General features: G+C 41.1%; 2 protein-coding genes across 2 annotated transcripts in view; both read left to right on the top strand.

The window, feature by feature from the left end:
* The window catches only part of LOC137967245 (putative leucine-rich repeat-containing protein DDB_G0281931), a 14,981-nt gene extending 9,856 nt beyond the window's left edge, over positions 1 to 5,125 (top strand). The window contains exon 2 of the mRNA XM_068813763.1: positions 34 to 5,125. Coding sequence (XP_068669864.1) covers positions 34 to 3,245 — 3,212 coding nt within the window. The 3' untranslated portion in view covers positions 3,246 to 5,125. The remainder of the gene's footprint in view (positions 1 to 33) is intronic.
* A 4,308-nt stretch (positions 5,126 to 9,433) lies between these two features.
* LOC137967900 (putative leucine-rich repeat-containing protein DDB_G0281931) lies at positions 9,434 to 20,524 on the top strand. Its single transcript, XM_068814497.1, has 2 exons — positions 9,434 to 9,577; positions 17,204 to 20,524. Exons 1-2 carry the CDS (start codon positions 9,475 to 9,477, stop codon positions 20,494 to 20,496), a joined length of 3,396 nt encoding a protein of 1,131 aa, XP_068670598.1. The 5' UTR covers positions 9,434 to 9,474; the 3' UTR covers positions 20,497 to 20,524.
* Positions 20,525 to 22,500: the final 1,976 nt, after the last annotated feature.

Genomic DNA, 22,500 nt, shown 5'->3' with positions numbered 1-22,500 from the left:
TTCACTTTGGAATAACTGTCATTTTTTTTCCAGATTATAACTTGTTCCTGAGCATTGAGGGACGCGATTGTTTGAAACGCGTTAAACAGTTTACACTGTTCACCTTGGACACATCTTTCACACCAGAACAGGAAAGAGAAGTTCTACTAGATATATATGCTTCAACAAATGGACAAGAGTGGTACGAAAGAAGCGGGTGGATTAGTTCAACCAATGACACATCGCATTGTTCCTGGTATGGTATCACCTGTCACGGAAATACAACGCACATTAAAACTATCGTCTTGGCTTACAATAACCTAAACGGTTTCCTTCCTTCTAACATATGGAAAATCCGAAACTTATTTTCTCTCTGCACACCAGGGAACCCTTCTCTTCGAGGACCCATTAGCGACTTTCTGTTTGCGAATATGAGCAATCTGTTGACTGTTGTGTTCAATGCCGCTTCTATTACTGGAAATATTCCTGAAGAGATTGTAAAAATGAAAAATCTGCAAAACTTCCTGGGCTGCGTTATGAACGGCGATGGGTTTACTGGTCACTTACCACAGGATATCGGAAACATGACAGAATTACGAGTACTTTGTCTTGGAGGAAACAATCTAATTGGCCAAATACCAAAAAGTATTTCTAGGCTGAAAAAGCTGTGGTATTTGGACCTTCGAATAACTCCTGGCCAGATGCATGGAGACCTCAGTGACATATTCGCAATTCCCTCCATAACAGATTTGTTTATATCTGGAGTTAAACTAACCGGAACGTTGCCTCGTGTATTACCGAAAAGACTAAGATACCTAGTTTTACCTGGAAACAGCATTTCTGGGGAAATGCCGAAGAAAAATTTCCCAAGCATATTAAATCTTGCCAACAATCAACTAACAGGGGATATTCCAGGCGATGTGCTGCTGAAGACAGCCGATATGATCAATTTGTCACAAAACGAGTTTGTGTCAATCAACGAAGGGAACCCATGGCCAGATACAGCCCGTGCTTCTAATGCGTCTTACGTCTCTCTGGCAGGGAATCGAAAATTGGCAATTAATTTTTCAAGCTTCATCGAACTTTTTACAAGAAAAGTAGACTTTGTTGATAGCCCCTCAATTTTAAATCTAAGTTATTGCGACATAACAAGTCCTGTACTCGCAAACGTTCTGTACATGGAAAGAGTTTCCACTTGTGATTTAAGTAATAACAACTTTTATGGAGCTTTACCCGAATTTTTTGAGGATTTTTCGTTTTTGACGTACTTTGACGTCTCCTCGAATAACTTGACAGGTACCCTTCCAGCAGGAATTCCAAACATGGTTTCTCTCCAATATTTAGACATATCTGGAAATCCCTCTATGCGAGATGAGACAAGCGCTTCATCTAACGTCTTTAAACCTGACTTTTTGACTATGTTCAAACCACCTCAAGCAGTCAACTATACCTGCCCTGAAGGACGACTCACGTTCAACAATGGACGCATTCGCTTAGATCCAACATTTTACGAATACAAATATTGCGTCTGCGACGAAGGTTTCTACGGAGGCGATGGTTTGTGCAAGAAATGTATGATTGGTGCGACTTGCCATCGACTTGCCATCAGTGCAGCCAACGATCTGCGTCCAAACATCATGGAGGTATCGGGTGGCTACTGGCCATCACCAGATCCCAGCAATGCCACCCACCTTGTCAAGTGCCCGGTACCATCTGCATGCAACCCTACAGATTCCTGTACTTGTCGACTGGTCACAACACCAAAGGACACAAATTCCTCCTCCGGAAGCCGTCAATCATTGTCATCTCTGATCACGACGTGCAATCATTCTTGCGTCTGCCATCCAGGGAACACAGACAGGTTTTGCTCTCGCTGTCAAGAAGGGTTTTACAAACTTGGTGGACTGTGTTTCAAATGCAAAAACGGCGATTTAACTTACTATTACATCTTTATTCCTATCTTTGCTTTGTCTTTTCTCATTCTTCTCTGGTTGTACTTTTATTTTCGTCTTCGACCAATCAAATGGTTCGTTGTTACTGCGATTCATTTTCTACTCATGCTAATCATGATGCTTTTGGAGTTATTACCTGCGTGGCTTTTCAAATTAAACCTGGTCGTTTTCGTGTTGTGTATGAGTAACCGAGGAAAGGCTGCTCGCTCTCTAATCAGCATAGCGGTGTTTTACATCCAAACCATGGATTTCATGGTATCTAGTGTCAACGTGTGGCCTAAAAGAGTTATTAAGGCTCAAAGCTACTTGAGCAGTTATTGGAACCTATACTTTCCCTCTCTTTCTTGTGACCTGCCTTCTCTTTTTACTCCAGTCGGGAAGTTTGCCTTTCTGCTCCTACTTCCAGCGGTGTGCTTGGCCATGGTGGGTGTGTATTTCATCACGATGCTGATTTACAATAGATTTCGTCCCGCTGAAAGGAGAATGCAACTTGTTCATTTCAAATGTCGGCAAATCGCCTTCTTTTGTCTTAGCTTCAGCTACTTTCCAATCGTGAAGCAGTCCCTTTCCATTCTACGTCCATGTCACAGTGATCAGGATGTTCGTTACATGCCCAACTGCCCTTGGATAGAATGCCCTTCGCACTCTTACAGCAAACTGAAAGCCCTTGGCGTTGTCTCAGTTGTGTTCTACGTGATTGGGTTTCCCTTGATTGTCATCTTTGTGCTGATTCGTTTCTTTCCAAAGAGAAGCTCGATGACTCCTGAAGAACAAGAGAAACTTGACGTGTGGCTTGGACCTGTCTATTTGCCGTACAAACCAAAGTATCGTCAGTACTTTGAGATCTTCACGCTTTTCCGCCGCCTGGTTCTTGCCATTGCGTTGTCGATGATTTCTTCGTCGTCCACCTTGCAAACGTTTGTAGTGTGGCTCGTTCTGATGACGTCAGCAATCATCCACTTGTGCCTCCAGCCGTATGACGAAGTCTCTATAAACAGATGCGATCCGAGCGAGCACGAGACCAACAGAAAAGTTATCTTGGAACGCATTTTCCGCGAGAATGTCTTTGAACCCTTGGTTTTACTCGTATTGTCCATGTCTTTTATGGTGTTGAGGTTTTCAGTACTGGACAGCACCTATGCTAACATTTTCGTTTGGCTGGTGATGGTCATAAATACAAGTGTTCTTGTGACTCTGCTAGCTGGTATAGTTTACCGTCTTGTTGGCAAAAATGAAGGCCGCAAGAATGAAGAACGAAGTTATTTGCCTGTCAACGGCCAGCGGGGTTACTACGTTGACATAGATGGTATTTAGCAGCAACTGAGCAGCCGTGACTTTGTTTAGTAGAAGAAACCTGAATTCGTTTTTGGTGACTTTCCAATTTTTTGTAAGCACATGTAATGCAGCTGACCGAGGAAAAGATACTGATTTGTTGCTATGAATATGTGTTTAGTATTTTGGACCACTTTGGGGTGGATCAAGAACACATCACTTGATTGCATTGTGGACAATATGGAGAGTGACATCCCAAAGCATTGTTGACAATTGATGTTGACTTTTGATTTGTTTCTCTAGCCTTCAGTCGTCCCTTATTCCTACTAATAGTTGCGTGTTTATGATTCTGCCTTGGTAGTCTAAGTTAATGCAACATTAAACAACGTTAACACTGAACAATAATCGAAACGGATTCGCCGTTGGTTAGGTTTTAGTAATTTGTTTTTCAAATGTTGAAGTATTTGCACAACCATTCAAAGCTAAAAGACTAGTAATTTCTTGTTACTAGTTGTATAGATTGCGTACCGATGGCCAACGAATCACACAGATTGAACTAAACACAACAGTAAACTTTACTTCACTCGCACGCCACGACACACAAAAGAGTAAGGTTTCACATTTCCCACGAGTCTAAGTAAGCCTGCGATTTCTATAGACTTCCGGTATAAAAACTAGAGTTATTTCCGGTTAAAAGGTTATCAATAGCCCATTTCCGAGTTACTGCATGCCTCAGTATCAAAGCGAGTCCTGGTACACAATCATTCAAATGCAAATGAGTTGCGTATTCTTATTCAAATCAAACTAATTTCCATTTCAATAGTTGAGCACCAAGACTCACTTCGAAAGCCAGACAAACAGCAACTCGGAAATGGCCTATTCATTACACCAGTACTTAGAAGTAATGAACGTGCTTCCATCACTAGTACTCGGAGCGTACAACTCCAGTAATAAAATGGGCCCATCTCATGGTATTTTTACGGACCTTTTATTTTTAGACTATCTTTTCCCGCCAATAAGGGCAACGAGGACGGTAACGGAAACGAAAGTGCCACAAAACAATAGTTTTAATGAGCAAAAACAATGGCGGCTCTGTACGTGCAGATACTTGTGATTGCTCATGGGGGCTCCCGCGGGATATTCGCGGGAAACTCAGTCTAATCATAAACAAAGGCCACTTGTATGCTCCCAGCGATGGGTTCCTGGTGTGCTTCCTAGTTGATGTAGCTAGGCATTTTTGAGTTATTGTTGCTTTTTTTTCTTTGCTTTTTTAAGATGTTACATCTTAGGTGAATAACTTTAAAAAGTTAAGAGCAGTATATTTCTGGTGCTGGTGCTGATATCAGTTCGAGCTGAAATGATCAAATCAATAAATGTTGTCGTTGCTGTTGATCATGCTGTTGCGAGTTTCCTTCTATCTCGAGAATTCGCACTAGTTTCACTGTACAGCGGAAACCTCGCCTGTATTGAGTGGACACATTGTATTAAGCGGACATTAGCCTAAGTCCAAGCCTTTTCTCAGCAGAGCGGAGTCACACACCAAAATTGAGCCCTAAGTTACACGAGACCTGTATTAAGAGGAAAATTAAAGACGGATTTTAGAACGCAATTTTATCAGATTATAGGATTGTTGTCCACATTTGAAAGCATGTCTTCCGGTAATTTCATTCAATCACGAAATGTGTGCTTAAAGGCGGGTTACACACTGAGCGCTAGCGGACCTTCATTACGATTCTTAATCTCATACGCAGAGTCTCCATTATCCTTGTCCAGCTGTCGGGAAACGAGCGACTCTGGAAAGTTCTTATCCCTAAGTCCGAGACTATCGGACTTCCGCTTGAATTGCGCATGCTTGGAGTTCACCGCCATGTTGGAGTCTGTCTTACTTTCGTTCCTTTGGTATTGTTTCAAAAAGCCAATCAAAATCCTTAAACTAACGGGTCTTAACGAGAGTCGCTCGTTTCTTCAAGCGTGTGCCTGAATATGCGCTCACGTTTATTTTGTATTGTAGAATTTTTTTCAGTTGGAGAGTAATGATGACAAAACACATTTGATCAGTAACATTGTAAGCATGGCAAGATATTATAGTGTTGATAATTTTCAACTATTTTTATTAGAGCCAAAATCTCTAGAAAAATACTTCGGTGTGTGCTTCCTGTAAAGAGCAGAAGTAATGATACAAATTAACCCACACCGTGAACAGGTAGCTAAAAATGTTAAGTTGACCGTTAAAGAATGGTCGTGCACTTCTTGACCACCTCGAGAGCAGGAAACGTATGAAAGAAAACGAAACCTTATATTTAATACCAGGATGTGTGCAATTGCTTTTAAAAAGCGAACAGTACGAAATACACTAGTAGGAACAAAAAAAACCTGCGACTAAGGGAACAGTGGTTGGAGAGAATAATTGCAGTCGCAAATCGTCCAATCATTGACAAGTGCCAGAAGCCGATCACAAAAGATCTAAATCCATCGAGCACCAACAGAGACGGTTCTACTTATGGTACTTACTTTAGATAATGATTAGTTCAGTTTCAGAGCTTTGCGTATTTCAAATACATTTTGCCTTGATCGATATATATCAATAAAGTGAATTTTTCAGATAGAGGGCATGTGAGGAGGGAGAGGGGGAGGGGGGGGGGGGCACAACAACAACAACAACAACAACAACAACAACAACAACAAAACCAAGAAAATGTGATGATAAAAGAGGTAAAATCTAACTTAAGGTCGCGGTCGAGGAACTGAAGCAGGTCGCTTGACAGACTGTTTGCAATCTCCATTTTCTACCTGAAAGAATTCATAGTTGCCACACCCACGCCATAACGATGGTAAGCAATCATCACTGTATTGGTAGATACGAAGGGGAGAGAGGCACTATCAATACCATCTTCGTGTGGACTGTCAGCTGATTGTGAAATAACTGATGATATTCGATGAGGAAAGACATAACCCAACATTTCCTTAGACAGATTTGGATATCAACGAGAAAGCCTTAGCGTTGGTAGGTGTTGGCGTTGTCATTCAGTGGCATTGGTAACAGTGTTTGTATTGATTCACGTAGCAGTACTAGCCAGCTTTAATCTTTTTCAAAACCAGCAAAACATGTTTCGGATGAAACCTTACCTATCGTCAGTACATTGTTCTAAATAAGCTTGAAATGTAAGGACTCAGCTTCCAAATGGTACCAATCAAAGATTAAGGAGGCAATGCACATCCTTTGGGAACTGCCGTCGCTGAATATGTAAGCCCGAAACATCTTAATCTTTGTCACGCTAGCATGTAAACGGGGGGGGGGGGGAGGGGGGGGGTTCTCCCTTATTAGGGCTATACGGGGACGTGCCACTGGACAGGGTATGGTTTGTTGGCCTCGCTGTCCTGAACAGGGTATACAATTTTACTGGCCTCTGTCCTAAACAAGGTCAGAGCATGGTATTACGAGCCATTACAAGGTCATCAATCCACATCTTTAATTTAAATTATTTTTCATCTGAATCAGTATTATAACTAGCCTACGTGTAGCCGTACCCAGCGCACTAAAAGAATCGGTCGTGCCGGTAGGTCTTGTTTCTTTGTGTCGGATAACGTGATGAAAGAAAGATGTCACTGTGTCGCACAGGCAGGAGCTAGGAGTGCATCCCGCTGTACACGATATTGTTCAGGGATATTTTTTCTCTGTAAAAGTTCTATTAGTGTTTTAATCAAAATAAAATTAACCTCAAGTAAGTTCCACTGTGTTATTCAAACGTGTAAAACAAAACAACATCAAAGCGCTCACATTGAAGAGTAGGTGTCGGCGTCGCCGATTCGTTTGTCTTCTTAGAACTGTCTTGCGCTTATCACTTTATGCCACCGGTTTTCTTTGCACGTGTTATTACTTCATCCGTTCATGACCTTCATGACTTCTTGACTGAGCAGATCAACTCATTTAATGTCAATGCCTTTTTGATCTCCAATGTCTTGTATCCAGTAGTACTGGTCTCAAGTGCTAATGGCACATTTATCCCACCGCCAACTCTCCATCTACCAACGTGGATCTGTAAACGGTTCTCCGCTTACCATACTGAAATATTAAGTACCAAATATTAAGTACCAAATATTTACGCCACCGGTTTTCTTTGCACGTGTTATTACTTCATCCGTTACCATACTGAAATATTAAGTACCAAATATTGCTTGATATGAAAATTTGGTTTTATCAACGGAGTTGATAATGTAAATTGGCCACTGTACACCGTATCAATTTACATTATCAACTCCGTTGATAAAACCAAATTTTTGTACACTACTTCCCCACCGACGCAGCACCACAGTTTCTTTAGAAACTACCCCTTCATTCATTGTTTGATATGGCCAATTAAGACAAACAGGGTGGGACTTTGCTTAAATGGTACTCACCATTTGAGGACGGAATCTTGCCAAATCCAAAATGCATTGACAACCTCAACTTGCAGATGTCCAATTGAAGTAATCATTTTTCTTTGATTTGCTATTACAGAAATCATCTTTGTGCAGATGTTATGAGGGCATTTTGCTACACTAGATACTTTATAGAGCTTAATGCTTGATGGTCTTTTGTAACACCAAGTGTAGAGACGCAATAACTGGGTTTTAGACGCATCAAACATGATTTAGCTGAGTGTAATAGATTATCTAAGCAGTTTAAATTCCTCCAGGTGATCTGGTGACGTAATTTGGAGGACTGGGAAGAAAAATTTTAACGCTGTATCCCAGATCATTACGTGTCTACCACATTTCCTGTTGTTGAACGAACATTCAAGTAGACCCGACGAGATCTAACCTCGCCTCTGCCAGTTGAATTCGAAAATAAGCCCGCGTGCGGTTGTGGGATACGGCGTTAAAATTTTTCTCCCCAGTCCTCCGAGTTACGTCACCAGATCACCTGGCTGTAAAACGGGTCCTTCTCCTAAACAGGTTCAAGATTTCAAACCCTCGGCGGCACCCCTATACCCAAACATGAGTGAAGTAGCATCCCCCCCCCCCCGTCCTTTCTCGGGCAATATACTCGCTTTTTGTTTAACTTTCACGTAGGAAACATTCATTATTCCTTAGTTGTCATCACACTGTGCGACGAATTTTATGATAAGCAGCTGGCGATGAGATTTCATACAAAACATTTTTTGCCGTTTACAGTGCGACGCGCCTTACCGTGGCCACCTAATAAAGTTTTTTAGAAATTGTCCGCCAATCAGAATGTGTGAATTTCATTGACAGTCACGCCTTAAGGTCGCACAGTTGTAAGTTGAACACCGTTGCATAGGTCGTTACGTTGACGCATTTACACGTAATTGTCAAATGTAAAAGTTTGTTGGGTGGCCACTGTAAGGCGCTTTGCACTGTAAAAAGTATGGCGTGGTTTTTTCACTAAAACACGTTAGTGTTAGCCCTAACATCAACGTCAGCATTAGCCTTAGCCTTAGTATACCAGTTCCTACGTGAGGCAACCGTCGCGGCTGAATCATTCCGTCATCAACCTCGTAGAACCAGGCCTAAACAGTCGGTGTTGTTTGCTGGAGTGAACGCATTGTTGCAGTTTATGGTAAATAAATGACGAAACTGAGTGAATGTTGTTACGGAAGCAAACTGTATTCTTACGTTCTTAAGCTTGTACGGGCCAGATTCGTGCGTTTTGTGTGAACCTGTACAAAGACCGAAAATCAGGAGGATCCACAACAAAATTCGCATGGTTATAGAATATAGCGCTCCAAAAAACAAACTAAACCCAAACTGTATCGGCTTAAATTCCTATTTTGTCCCCAATATGACGCCATACCTTTCATTGAATTGGATTTCATCAATTAATATTTCAGCACCGGTGGGAAAATTCTGATTTCACTTTCAAAACAACATTTTCGCTCACGACATTCGAAAATAAACTGCAGCCTTTTGAATCAAAGCTAAGTACTATCATTATCAGGCTTTGTAAAAAATATGATGCTACTCTTGGAAAAGGACTAAGCTGTTTTCACTTGATTAATTCGTGTTCATTACAATTATCCATTTTGGTTGAAGGGAACACGTTTGGTTTAATTTATGCGTCGCTTACAACTATCTTTTCGTTTCGTCATTTCTTGAATAGCCATTCAATTAAACAAATGGGAGGTAAGGACTATGATTGGTCAAGCGAAAGATCGATTATCATATAACTAAAAAATAGCACAGTTAAAACTCCAAACTACATTACGACATAAGAAGGAACTACAGCCAAATGTGGAACAAACCAGCTCTTTTGACCTGGCATCAACTTGAGATGTGGATGATTGCTCTGTTATGCGTGATTTTTTGCCATTCTCCGATGGTAGTTCAGGCTAAATCGGTCAAAGTATCGACACAGTGGCCCAGGGACACTTACAGTAAGTAACTGCATTCTAGTTTATTATTAGTCGGACGAGCAGTCAGTTCGGACAATTGTACGAGTTGTTGTAAATTACATTTCACGTTCACGAGTTACTAAGAAAAAGAATGGATACCGCACGCGCTATCAGGACCAATTTGTACCATTTCCCTGAGATCTTGTTTTTGCGCCCGCTTTTGTGTTTCCCGCGGAAAAGAAGATAAAGCTTGATCGCAGGTTACGGAATAGAGAGTGTAAATGGCTACTTGACGATGGAGAAGTGGTAGAGGTGTCAGGTGGAGAAAACATGCAATCAAGACGTTATCCAGAATAGGCCATTTTCGAAATATCAAATATTCAGCTTGATAGTGAGGCAGGTGGAAGTGCAGGTGGAATGAATGTGGAAGATATTTACATATCATCCACTTTCCTTTGTCTTTGTCCTCACTGCCACACTATCAGGCTGAATTTTAATACATCGAAAAAGGCCTATTGAGAAGGATCGTACTAAAAACCCAAACTGCACTCTTGTCAACTTTGGCAAATCATAGCCTGCGTAGCAAGCGTTCCTGTTCGACTAGCATGTTCTCTACCTTGAATTGACGATTATCGTTAATTGTAGCCTGCGTAGCAAGCGTTCCTGTTCGACAGAAGAGCTTCGAAACGATTTTCTGCAAACTGGCCGCGCGAAAGTTGGGGCAAGAGACTGAGGGAACGCTTGCAAGAAGACCCCCTATTTTTGAAAAACGCCCACCTTTTTATTGTTGACTTGACACACGCTGATTGACGTCTTATTGACAAATTAGCCAATAACAGATAACCATGTTAACACAAGTTGGCTTCCGAAAAAACAAACCGAGGCACCGAGGAAACACCGAGCGATCAACGCAGAATTTGCCAGTCTGATTTTAAAGTTAAATTTGTAACGGCAGCTTCTAAGCCGGGTATGACTGGTTATGTTTCTTCCGAGAATTGGTTTGAACCATCGAAAAGAAACTTACGGGCAAATTCTAGCTGACATTTTTCGGTGCAACGAAATGCACAAAGAATTTCATGTATTCCGAGCAATTAGGACGCGGGGATTTCATTGGTTAAGCTATGCGTGATAACCCCTAGGGAGAGGTTATAATTGAAAATTACATCTTCCAGATGCAAAACAAACGAGCTTGTGAACTAAAGGATAAACATAACGTACACGAAAGCGAATGAAAGGAGCCTAATAAGAAATTTTTACACCAGTTATACTGGCTTAAGCCGACTGAATTGAAACGTTAAATGGTTGCAAAATCCTCGTTATCTCTGTCTTTGTTAATTGGTACTGTAGCCATGCGTATCAAAATAAATTGAGTTATTGGGTAATTACTCGATTACTTTGTTCAGTTCAGCAAAATTGACAGTTGAATTACGGGGTGGTGACTTCTTTGCCTAAAAGCAACTCACTTAACGAAACTGTCCTTTTTCAAACAACAAGGATTCAAACAGCTTCAATTCTTACAGAGTTCGATAAAAATCCGGATTTAAAACATGCGGTGGGGCAACCAAAGCGATGGGAGCTGTGTTGGGGTTTCAATGTGAAAGTACAAACGGCTACTAACACTCTTATAACTCTTTTTTCATTATTATTTTATTAACCTGCAGTCTGCAGTCTGCAGTCTGCATTTTACCCTCAGTCTGCATTTTATCCCTGGTCTGCAGTCTGCAGTCTGCAGTCTGCGTTTTACACTGACCGGTTATTTGGGTGGTTTTTGGCAACAGAGGTTAATTATTCGTAATGCGATCGCTTCCGTTGCCGTTAGCAATGGGTCGCAAATTTGACACTTTTATCGCATTATCACATTACGCATTGAACCACGTTATCTATTATTCCTAAAAATCTAAAAATATTCATGCCTTATCAGTTTTCGGTCGAATTTATGTCTAAGAAAGCAGATAAATTGCAGAAAATATTAGTTTTGCATCCAAAAATTCGTAATCAACGCTAAAGTGACCAAATTTTGCCTAGAAAACATATTTTACTGTTATTTTTCTTAAATTTTTTCGTTCGACTTTCGCTTTTATAAAATGTTTCAGTTGTCTATAAATAAGTTGTATGCTGTTGGAAAGTTTATTTTCTTAGCTTTAAAATGATGTATTTTTCTCCCTAACTTTAAATATTTTTTGAGAAAAAAAAAAACATTTTTTGGCGATGGCTGATTTACCGCGGTTTTCTCGCGGTTGGGAAAGTAGGAAAAAGAGTTAGGCCAGTAGCCAGGTTTTTAACCGAGCGCAGCGAGGTCCGTACAAAAACGTCCCAGGGCCAATATTCCCCAGTGCGGCTCGAGCTAGCTCGGTTAGTAAGTAGTTTATTATATGGTTTTTTAATTACCTTTTGCTTTGTTTTTGCAAGCCCGTAATCGGCCCGTGGGCCAGTCACAATTTGCCTGGAACGCTGCACGTACCACAGGCAACCCAGTGTACCCTCACGGAGGGTCTAGTTTTCCTAAGTTCTAGCGTGACAAAGGCAATGGTGGAAGATGTGGAAGGTTGTGAATCGTGTGTCGAAGCTGAGCGAATCGGGTCTCGGGTTTTACATTGAAAAGGAAAAAAGAACTGTCAATGCGCCATCTCTTTAACTGTATAGATGTAATGGCCGTTTTGCCAACAGGATTCGGAAAAAGCTTAATTTTTCAGATGTTTGTCATGATGTGCGGAGTGCGAAATAAAAGAACTTAAAACGAAGAACCGGCTTCTCGAGTATCATCGTGATTTCTCTATTTCAAAGCATAATACGCGATCAAGTAAGTGGTTAAGATAAATTCTATGGAAATGAAAATCTGGACTGCTTGGACAATATCCATCAAGGGAAATTAAATATTATTTACGTGTCAGCTGAAGCCGCTATGGCGTTTCCGTAATTCATTAAAAGCAAAAGATTCGATCGTTATTTAACAAACTTTTGGCAGCGCTTATTGTCGACGAAAACTTTGGACTGAACTGAAGTGAGCTTTACGCTCGCTTGCAAAAGATACTTTATTTACGCAGGATGAATTAATAAAATGCCTGCGAACTATCAGAATCCACATGTTTCAGGATCGAGGAAATTCGTCAAATTCTCTGCGTACCTTGCCTGATGCCCGGCGTTGTCAATCAATGGTTTCCGATAATCGATAAAATCAATGATAATCAATAATAATTATAATCAATAACAATTAATCGATTGGTATTGGAAATCGATAAAAATCGTAGACTTAAAGTTGTGTGAGTATCGATTTCTATTAATTTTCATCGATTATTATTGATTATGAAATTTGTCATTTTCTTAAATAAAACGCACCATATGAATGAACAAACCATTCAGTTATCTTTATTTGTTGTGTTTTATGTTAAATTTGTAGCATTTTTACCCCTTATTACTATTAAAAGCTCACTTAAATTACTAGACTCTGATCGTCTCGAAACAAGAACAAAATTGTCTTCAAGTCTCTTCAGTGTCACTCTCTTCCAGCTTGTTAATTGGTTGAGGAAATTGTTTTTGTCTGCGCTCACTGTCATGCTGCCTGCATATACGCATGCAGGCCAAGAACATACATCTTGAACATTCACTTCAAAAGGGCATTCGTGATAGCCCTTGACGACACAGCGCACTGACAATTCAACTTGCCTGGGAATCCCGGTTGAAGTGCAACGATAAAAGTGCGCAATCGAATTACCCAATTTTACCCTGGACGTGTAAATATGCCCGGGACCAATGAAGCACGCCCACGCTAACACGCGCCAGAAAGTTGCATAATGAATTATTAATCAATGATTTTCTATAGAAATCAATGTAATCAATAGCAATTAAGACTCCGAGTGTGAGTATCGATTATTATCGATTGGTTGCACCAATCAATAACAATCAATGGATTGTTATTGATTATTATTGATTGTATTGATTGCAATCAATCGATCGGAAACCATTGATTGACAACGCCGGGCTGATGTAAGCTTGAGTCCTATATCATGGATTGAGACAAGATGAAGACAACTACGCAGCCTGTTAAATCTTCTCTTAATTATTATGAGAAGAAAGCGGCTCCTTTGTAAAGTTACTCGATTTTTTAAAGCACTTTTACTTGCTATTTCATCTACGATTTCGTGACGATTTGACCAAAAACGTACTGTGGATTATCAAACTAGCGAGGAGGTTTGCTTGTAATTTCCAGGAGATTTAGTACGATCCATTTCGTCAACCACTCTGCACCAACAAAATAGCCAGCAAGTCGTACTGAAATCGTCGTTAGGTTTAAACTTAAACCTATTTGAATGGTTTCATGGTCAGCTTTGCTGGAGATTTGCATTTAACGGCCTTACTTACTACCCATCGAACTCTGTACGAGTTTATGTCTTTCTAAATTTCGTATTTTACGAGCGCACGGATTGCTTACAAGTTCTGAAAATTGGCTGTTGTTTTCGATAACTTCTATTCCAACCGCTCCGCAAATATCAGCTAGAATTTGCCCGTAAGTTTCTTTTCGATGGTTTAAACAAATTCTCAGAAGAAACATAACCAGTCATACCCGGCTTAGAAGCTGCCGTTACAAATTTAACATTTAAAATTCTGCGTTGATCACTCGGTGTTTCCTCGGTGCCTCGGTTTGTTTTGTCGGAAGCCAACATGTGTTAACATGGTTATCTTTTATTGGCTAATTTGTTAATAAGACGTCAATCAGCGTGTATCAAGTCAACCATAAAAAAGTGGGCGTTTTTCAAAAATAGGGGGTCTTCTTGCAAGCGTTCCCTCGGTCTCTTGCCCCAACTTCCGCGCGGCCAGTTTGCGGAAAATTGTCGAAAAGGAACGCTTGCTACGCAGGCTAGGCAAATCAAGACACACTTTATTTCCTTGATTTATTTCCTGAGGGGATAATTTTATTTTCTCCTCAAATAAAACGGCAGTGAACCAAATTTTAGTCCTCCGATCGAACACTCTCATGTGGACCACAAAACGAACTCATTTATTATATGGCAAAGCCAGTCTTGGGCAAATCCCAGCGCTCTGATTGGTTCTTTCTCGGTCGGGATTTTGCAGTACGGACCATTTCCGTGGAAACGGTCCAAGCCGTGTATTTTTGTTTTGGAGCAAAGCCGACAAATTCAAAATTTGCAACCAAAACAGCGAAAAAAACTGTGAATATTGTCATTCTTCACAGTGAAACTACCAGAAGAAGCTTAAAAGATTGAAAGATAAAAAGATTGAAAAGCTAAAAGGATAAAAAGCTAAAAGATAAAAAGCTAAAAAGATTGATTGCACCGGAAGTGTGTTTTACTATCAGAATCAGAGTGCCATCTAATAAACAACTTACTAACCGAGCTTTCTCGGGCCGTACTGGGGAATATTGGCCCTCGGTCATGGCAGTACGGACCGAGCGAAATACGGCCCTCGCGCTCGGTTAGTAAGCGGTTAAACTTCGTATGAAAATTTGTTATCTCACGAATGCAATTAACAGTTACAACATCCTCGGAGACCCAGGGGCAGGCAGTCGAGACGGGACGAAAAAATCACGGGCGAGGAGAGTCCCTGGGAACATACCTTTTAAGGGCGTACTGACGTGTATTTTGGGTGCGTTGCTAAGGATGTAATGGTTAAGTAATTTGAGAGAATTTGACATTACTTTAGTCACTTTCCAACTTTTGTAAACCAATGACCCTAAATATGACGTCATTATGCCACGCCCATGGTCACGTGACCAATAAAAGAAGACTCTAACTTTGTCGTCGTGCTAAACAATATGGTACTTAATCAGTGGTTTGATAAATTTGTATTCGTTTTTGCATTCAGCTAAGCATGGTCCTCACTCTGGGTAAATAAGTGTTATGTATTTTAAATGTGTAGGCTGGATTTTAAAAAAGAGAAAACGCCTCACTTCCAGTTGCCGTCTGTGGCTCAAAAACGCTGGTGCCTAATTTCCTTCATCGCCATTTCAAACAAAATAATGCGCCGATCAAATCGAAACTCCAGCCTCTTCCCCTATTTTCTCGGGTAAACCCCGGGCATTTGACTATCTTCTGTGCCCGGGGAGTGGGGAATTTGACCTTTGCTTGAGTGGGGTCGATGGAGAAGATTGAACCGGAAGTTTCAAATGATTTTTTTTTCGGGCGCCGAAGTAGCTAACAGCTATAAAACACGTGTTTGGATGAGATGGAAGAGTTTAAAGGAAGAGATATAGCATTTGCGAGCGATTGGCTTACAAAAAAGGTCTTCAAAAGGTCTTTATTAAAGACGGCAGGAGCCGACGACGATTGTTCTTTAGTAGGGTATAGGGCATTTGAACACCATTTTGGTCCGAGAGGGCGGGAATTTGAACGATCCAATCTTCAAAAGTTCAAATGCCCGGAGCTTTTCCAGGGATGGGGGGAGGGGGGGGGGGGGATGTTGAAGTTTCGAGTTGATCGGTGCAATAATTGCCACGCTTGGCTAAGCAGATACAAATCCTAAAGTGCCTTGAGAGTTTTACTTTTCCTTCCCACGTCCAGTGGAAAATCCTCTTAAATTAAAGACTATCAACGGCAATACATCATCCAGTTACACAGCAACGAGGACAACGGTACTACAACTTTCCCAAACCACGAGCTTTTCTCTCAAAGACTTGCACATCAAAACTTTAGCAAAGACAGCTAACCCATTTCGCTTTTCCCAACACCCAAACGAGAACCCAGACTTTTCGTTTTGTTCTCCTAAATGCTGCAAAGCATTTTCAAGTTACATTGAGCCTCTTAGGTGGCTGTGATTGTGAGATATTAAGTACAAAAACGGATAACTTTATATGCAAATTACGAGCTATCTTACTTGCTCGTACTTTCAATTTATATAGCCATTTCTAAACCTAAATATTTTACAGTTACAGCTACTTAGGAGGCTCAAAAATGTTATGCTACCACGATAATTCCTTGAGCAAAGAGAAAAATATAAAGATTACTATTTCCTTGTAAAGCTTGAAGAAAAATTTGGGAATGAGCTAAACCGACCTTCAAAACTTTAATTATCCGCAATTTACTTGTAAACACTCCCACGGATGTTTTTCTAATTTGGCATACAACCCTTGGGGCTTCAGTCGTTTGCACTCTTAAAGTTTCGTCATCAAGTGTCTGACTGGATTTCCAGATAATCGACCTTTTCAAAATGAGCGGTCAAGTGTTTCCGTTGCCATGGTAACAGCTGTTGCCTGGAAACCAACTAGAAAATAAACTTTGATCATACCTCGAAAAGATTTTGTGGTGTCAGGGAAATCGAAAGTTGCCTTCTGTAAAAAAATCTTATTTCAACGGATACACCTCAAAGGTAAGAATAAAAAGACTGATGGAGCCCCCTTAATCGAAGAATGAATATTTGGTTGGTTTCTCTCAGCCATTGTTGGTTAGTTTTCCGCCCGCTTTTTCTCTGTTGTAAACCGGTCAACTAATAGTTTTTTCCCAGAATAATAGTTACACTATTCACCCCTCATTCAGTAGTCGAGGTCGTAGTTCCCACACCCGCGCAGCACTCGAGTCGAGATGGGAAACTAATTGTTAGATGTGAAATACTTTGCAAAGTTTCAGTGAGGAAACCTCCAATTAACGAGGAGTCATTGACTTTGAGCGATCATTTGCATTTTAAGTTCACTTGGGAATAACTGTCATTTTTTTCCAGATCATAACGTGTTTCTGAACAATGAGGGACGCGACTGTTTGAAACGCATTAACCAGTTTCCGCTGTTCAGCTTCGACACATCTTTCACACCACAACAGGAAAGAGAAGTTCTACTAGATATATACGCTTCAACAAATGGACAAGAATGGTACGAAAGACGCGGCTGGCTTAGTTCAACCAATGACACATCCCATTGTTCCTGGTTTGGTATCACCTGTCACGGAAATACAGGGCACATTAAAACTATCGTCTTGGCTTACAATAACCTAAACGGTTTCCTTCCTTCTAACATATGGAAAATCCGAAACTTATTTTCTCTCTGCACACCAGGGAACCCTTCTCTTCGAGGACCCATCAGCGACTTTCTGTTTGCGAATATGAGCAATCTGTTGACCGTTGCGTTCAATGCCGCTTCTATTTCTGGGAATATTCCTGAAGGGATTGTAAAAATGAAAAATCTGCAAAACTTCCTGGGCTGCATTATGAACGGCGATGGTTTCACTGGTCACTTACCACAGGATATCGGAAACATGACAGAATTACGATTACTTTGTCTTGGAGGAAACAATCTAATTGGCCAAATACCAAAGAGTATTTCTAGGCTAAAAAAGCTGCGGTATTTGGACCTTCGAATAACTTCTGGCCACATGCATGGAAACCTCAGTGACATATTCGCAATTCCCAACATAACACAGTTGTTTATATCTGGAGTTAAACTAACCGGAACGTTGCCTCGTGTATTACCGGAAAGACTAACACACCTAGTTTTACCTGGAAACAGCATTTCTGGGAATATATCAAACTGGAAAAATTTCCCAAGTATATTAAATCTTGCCAACAATCAACTAAAAGGGGATATTCCAGGCGATGTGCTGCTGAAGGCAGCCGAAATGATCGATTTGTCACAAAACGACTTTGAGTCAATCAACGAAGGAAAACCGTGGCCAGGTACAGCCCATGCTTCTTCTGCGTCTTACGTCTCTCTGGCAGGGAATAAAAAATTGGCAATTAATTTTTCAAGCTTCATCGAACTTTTTTCAAAAAAAGGAAACTTTGTTGATAGCCCCTCAATTCTAAATGTAAGCTTTTGCGACATAACAAGTCCTCTACTCGCAAACGTGCTGTACATGGAAAGACTATCAACTTGTGATTTGAGTAATAACAACCTTTATGGAGCTTTACCCACATTTTTTGCTGATTTTTCGTTTTTGACGTACTTTGACGTCTCCTCGAATAACTTGACAGGTACCCTTCCAGCAGGAATTCAAAACATGGTTTCTCTCCAATATTTAGACATATCTGGAAATCCCTCTATGCGAGTTGGGACAAGCGCTTCATCCAACGTCTTTAAACCTGACTTTTTGACTATGTTCAAACCACCTCAAGCAGTCAACTATACGTGCCCTGAAGGACGACTCACGTTCAACAATGGACGCATTCGCTTAGATCCAACATTTTACGAATACAAATATTGCGTCTGCGACGAAGCTTTCTACGGAGGCGATGGTTTGTGCAAGAAATGTATGAGTGGTGCGACTTGCCATCGACTTGCCATCAGTGCAGCTGACGATCTGCGTTCAAACATCATGGAGGTATCGGGTGGCTACTGGCCATCACCAGATCCCAGCAATGCCACCCACCTTGTCAAGTGCCCGGTACCATCTGCATGCAACCCTACAGATTCCTGTACTTGTCGACTGGTCACAACACCAAAGGACACAAATTCCTCCTCCGGAAGCCGTCAATCATTGTCATCTCTGATCACGACGTGCAATCATTCTTGCGTCTGCCATCCAGGGAACACAGACAGGTTTTGCTCTCGCTGTCAAGAAGGGTTTTACAAACTTGGTGGACTCTGTTTCAAATGCAAAAAGGGCAATTTAACTTACTATTACATCTTTATTCCTATCTTTACTTTGTCCTTTCTCATTCCGCTCTGGATGTACTTTCATTTTTATCTTCGTCCAATCAAATGGTTCGTTGTTACTGCAATTCATTTTCTACTCATGCTAATCATGATGCTTTTGGAGTTATTACCTGCGTGGCTTTTCAAATTAAACCTGGTCGTTTTCGTGTTGTGTATGAGTAACCGAGGAAAGGCTGCTCGCTCTCTAATCAGCATAACGGTGTTTTACATCCAAACCATGGATTTCATGGTATCTAGTGTCAACGTGTGGCCTAAAAGAGTTATTAAGGCTCAAAGCTACTTGAGCAGTTATTGGAACCTATACTTTCCCTCTCTTTCTTGTGACCTGCCTTCTCTTTTTACTCCAGTCGGGAAGTTTGCCTTTCTGCTCCTACTTCCAGCGGTGTGCTTGGCCATCGTGGGTGTGTATTTCATCACGATGATGACTTACAATAGATTTCGTCCCGCTGAAAGGAGAATGCAACTTGTTCATTTCAAATGTCGCCAAATCGCCTTCTTTTGTCTTAGCTTCAGCTACTTTCCAATCGTGAAGCAGTCCCTTTCCATTCTACGCCCATGTCACAGAGATCAGGATGTTCGTTACATGCCCAACTCCCCTTGGATAGAATGCACTTCGCACTCTTACAGCAAACTGAAAGCCCTTGGCGTTGTCTCAGTTGTGTTCTACGTGATTGGGTTTCCCTTGATTGTCATCTTTGTGCTGATTCGTTTCTTTCCAAAGAGAAGCTCGATGACTCCTGAAGAACAAGAGAAACTTGACGTGTGGCTTGGACCTGTCTATTTGCCGTACAAACCAAAGTATCGTCAGTACTTCGAGATCTTTATGCTTTTCCGCCGCCTGGTTCTCGCCATTGCGTTGTCGATGATTTCTTCGTCGTCCACCTTGCAAACGTTTGTAGTGTGGCTGGTTCTGATGACGTCAGCAATCATCCACTTGTGCCTCCAGCCGTATGACGAGGTCTCTATAAACAGATGCGATCCCTGCGAGCACAAGACCAACAGAAAAGTTATCTTCGAACGCATTTTCCGTGAGAATGTCTTTGAACCCTTGGTTTTACTCGTGTTGTCCATGTCTTTTATGGTGTTGAGGTTTTCAGTACTGGACAGTACCTATGCTAACATTTTCGTTTGGCTGGTGATGGTCATAAATACATGTGTTCTTGTGACTCTGCTAGCTGGTATAGTTTACCGTCTTGTTGGCAAAAATGAAGGCCGCAGGAATGGCAGTAACAATTGCAGCGGTGAAAATTCGTATAAAAGTTGCCCAAATGCAATGGAATCTGATGACGGCAGTGATGAAGAAAGAAGGTATTTGCTACCTGTCAACGGCCACCGGGAATACTACGTTGACATAGGTGGTATTTAGCAGCACCTGAGGCAGCCGTGTCTTTTACCAACGTCAATCTTTAGTAGAAGAAACCTGAATTCGTTTTTGGTGACTTTCCAATTTTTTGTAAGCACATGTAATGCAGCTGACCAAGGAAAAGATACTGATTTGTTGCAATGAATATGTGTTTAGTATTTTGGACCACTTCGGGGTGGATCAAGAACACATCACTTGATTGCATTGTGGACAATATGGAGAGCGACATCCCAAAGTATTGTTGACAATTGATGTCGACTTTTGATTTGTTTCTCTAGCCTTTAATTGTCTTTTATTCCTTCTAATAGTTGCGTGTTTATGATGCTGCCTTGTTAGTATACGTTAATGCAACATTAAACAACAATAATCGAAACGGATTCGCCGTTGGTTAGGTTTTAGTAAGTTTTTTTTAATGTTCAAGTATTTGCACAACCATTCAAAGCTAAAAGACAAGTAATTTCTTGTTACTAGTTGTAAAGATTGCATACCGATGGCCACGAATCACACTAAACACAACAGTAAACTTTACTTCACTCGCACGCCATGACACACAAAAGAGCATGTTCGTGGTTCAAATGTTCGTGAGCATGTTCGTGGTTGTACGTGGTTCAAACCTTACAAGTGTTACTCGACGATTTCCTCGCGTTCATATGCCCCAAATACAATGGACGAAACATGGTCACCAATGCTTATGGCTGCCAGATGTCTTACTCTATCATGACATTGAACTTAATCCAGGTCCGACGGAGAAGAGACCACAATGTTCTAGGTGTAATATGGCGGTACGAAGAAACCAAGCGGCCATCTTGTGCAGCAACTGTGCTTCTTGCTTCCATGCGAAGTGCTCAGGCCTATCAAAGGATGTTCTCAATAAGATCTGCAACTCCTTCGATACATGGTTTTGCCTGACCTGTAGTTTACCACCTTTCTCGGACTCATTCTTTGACTCTTCGATCTCGTCGATAGATGATTCAATTGCGAACAATTCTTTAGTTACAAATAACAACGATGACCCTGTCTGGAAAATACTGAACCAACACTCAGCCAAACATTGTATCATTGGAAGCTTCAACATTAACAGTCTGGGTAACAAGTTCAGTGAGGTGATGGAATGGATACAAGCCTTTGATATATTGACCATACAGGAAACCAAGTTGGATAAATCGTTCCCCGACTCACAATTTGCAATAGATGGTTATAACATGTTTCGTCGAGATCGGAAGAAAGGTGGTGGAGGAATTATGGTGTATATCCGTAAATCAATTCCTTCCCACCGTATTAGAGTTAAATCCAACGAGGTGGAAGCGATCCTTATAGATATTCAACTGGGTCAGCAATGTCTTTATTATGCGCCTATAAACCACCGGCAGTTACAAACAATATATTTACAAACGAAATGTATGCACTCCTGGACTCGGCGATTGCTAATAGATCAAATGTTATGTGCTTAGGTGACCTAAATTGCGACTTGTTGCATTCCCTAGATGCTGGAAAGGAAGGAAGAACATGGCTAGACATCTGTGATATTTACGACATTGTAAACCTTATAACTGAACCAACTAGAATACGCAAAACCAAGGAATCGTGCATGGACATAATTGCCACGAACGCTCCCGTATTTGAATTACAATCAGGGACAATCGAGCTAGGCTTGAGTGATCACAAACTGGTCTACACTGTTTTGAATAGAAAGGTAATGAAGCCAAAAACTCTCATTACAATCGGAAGGTGCTTCAAGCAATTTGATGAAAAAGCCTTTAATCGCGATCTTGAGTGTGTGCCTTTTGACGTAGCCTATGTTTTTGATGACATAAATGATATATGCTGGGCATGGGAGAAGATGTATACAGATGTTTTGAATGACCACGCTTCGATTAGATCCAGAAAGATCAGGTCAGCTCCCGGGCAATCCAAGTTCATTACCCCGGAGATCAGGAAGGCTATGTGGAAAAGAAACGCGTTGAAACGGAAATACTACAAGACGAGGTCATCACTTGACTGGGAAGC

The sequence above is a fragment of the Montipora foliosa genome, chromosome 8 (assembly GCF_036669935.1).
Source record: "Montipora foliosa isolate CH-2021 chromosome 8, ASM3666993v2, whole genome shotgun sequence".
Classification (NCBI taxonomy): domain Eukaryota; kingdom Metazoa; phylum Cnidaria; class Anthozoa; order Scleractinia; family Acroporidae; genus Montipora; species Montipora foliosa.
This window is presented reverse-complemented; position numbering and strand designations above follow the sequence as displayed.

Coding starts and splice junctions, on each gene's coding strand:
- LOC137967900 (XM_068814497.1), top strand. CDS start 9,475: ATGTGGATGATTGCTCTGTTATGCGTGATTTTTTGCCATTCTCCGATG. Junction 9,578..17,203: donor GTGGCCCAGGGACACTTACA/GTAAGTAACTGC, acceptor ATTTTTTTCCAG/ATCATAACGTGTTTCTGAAC.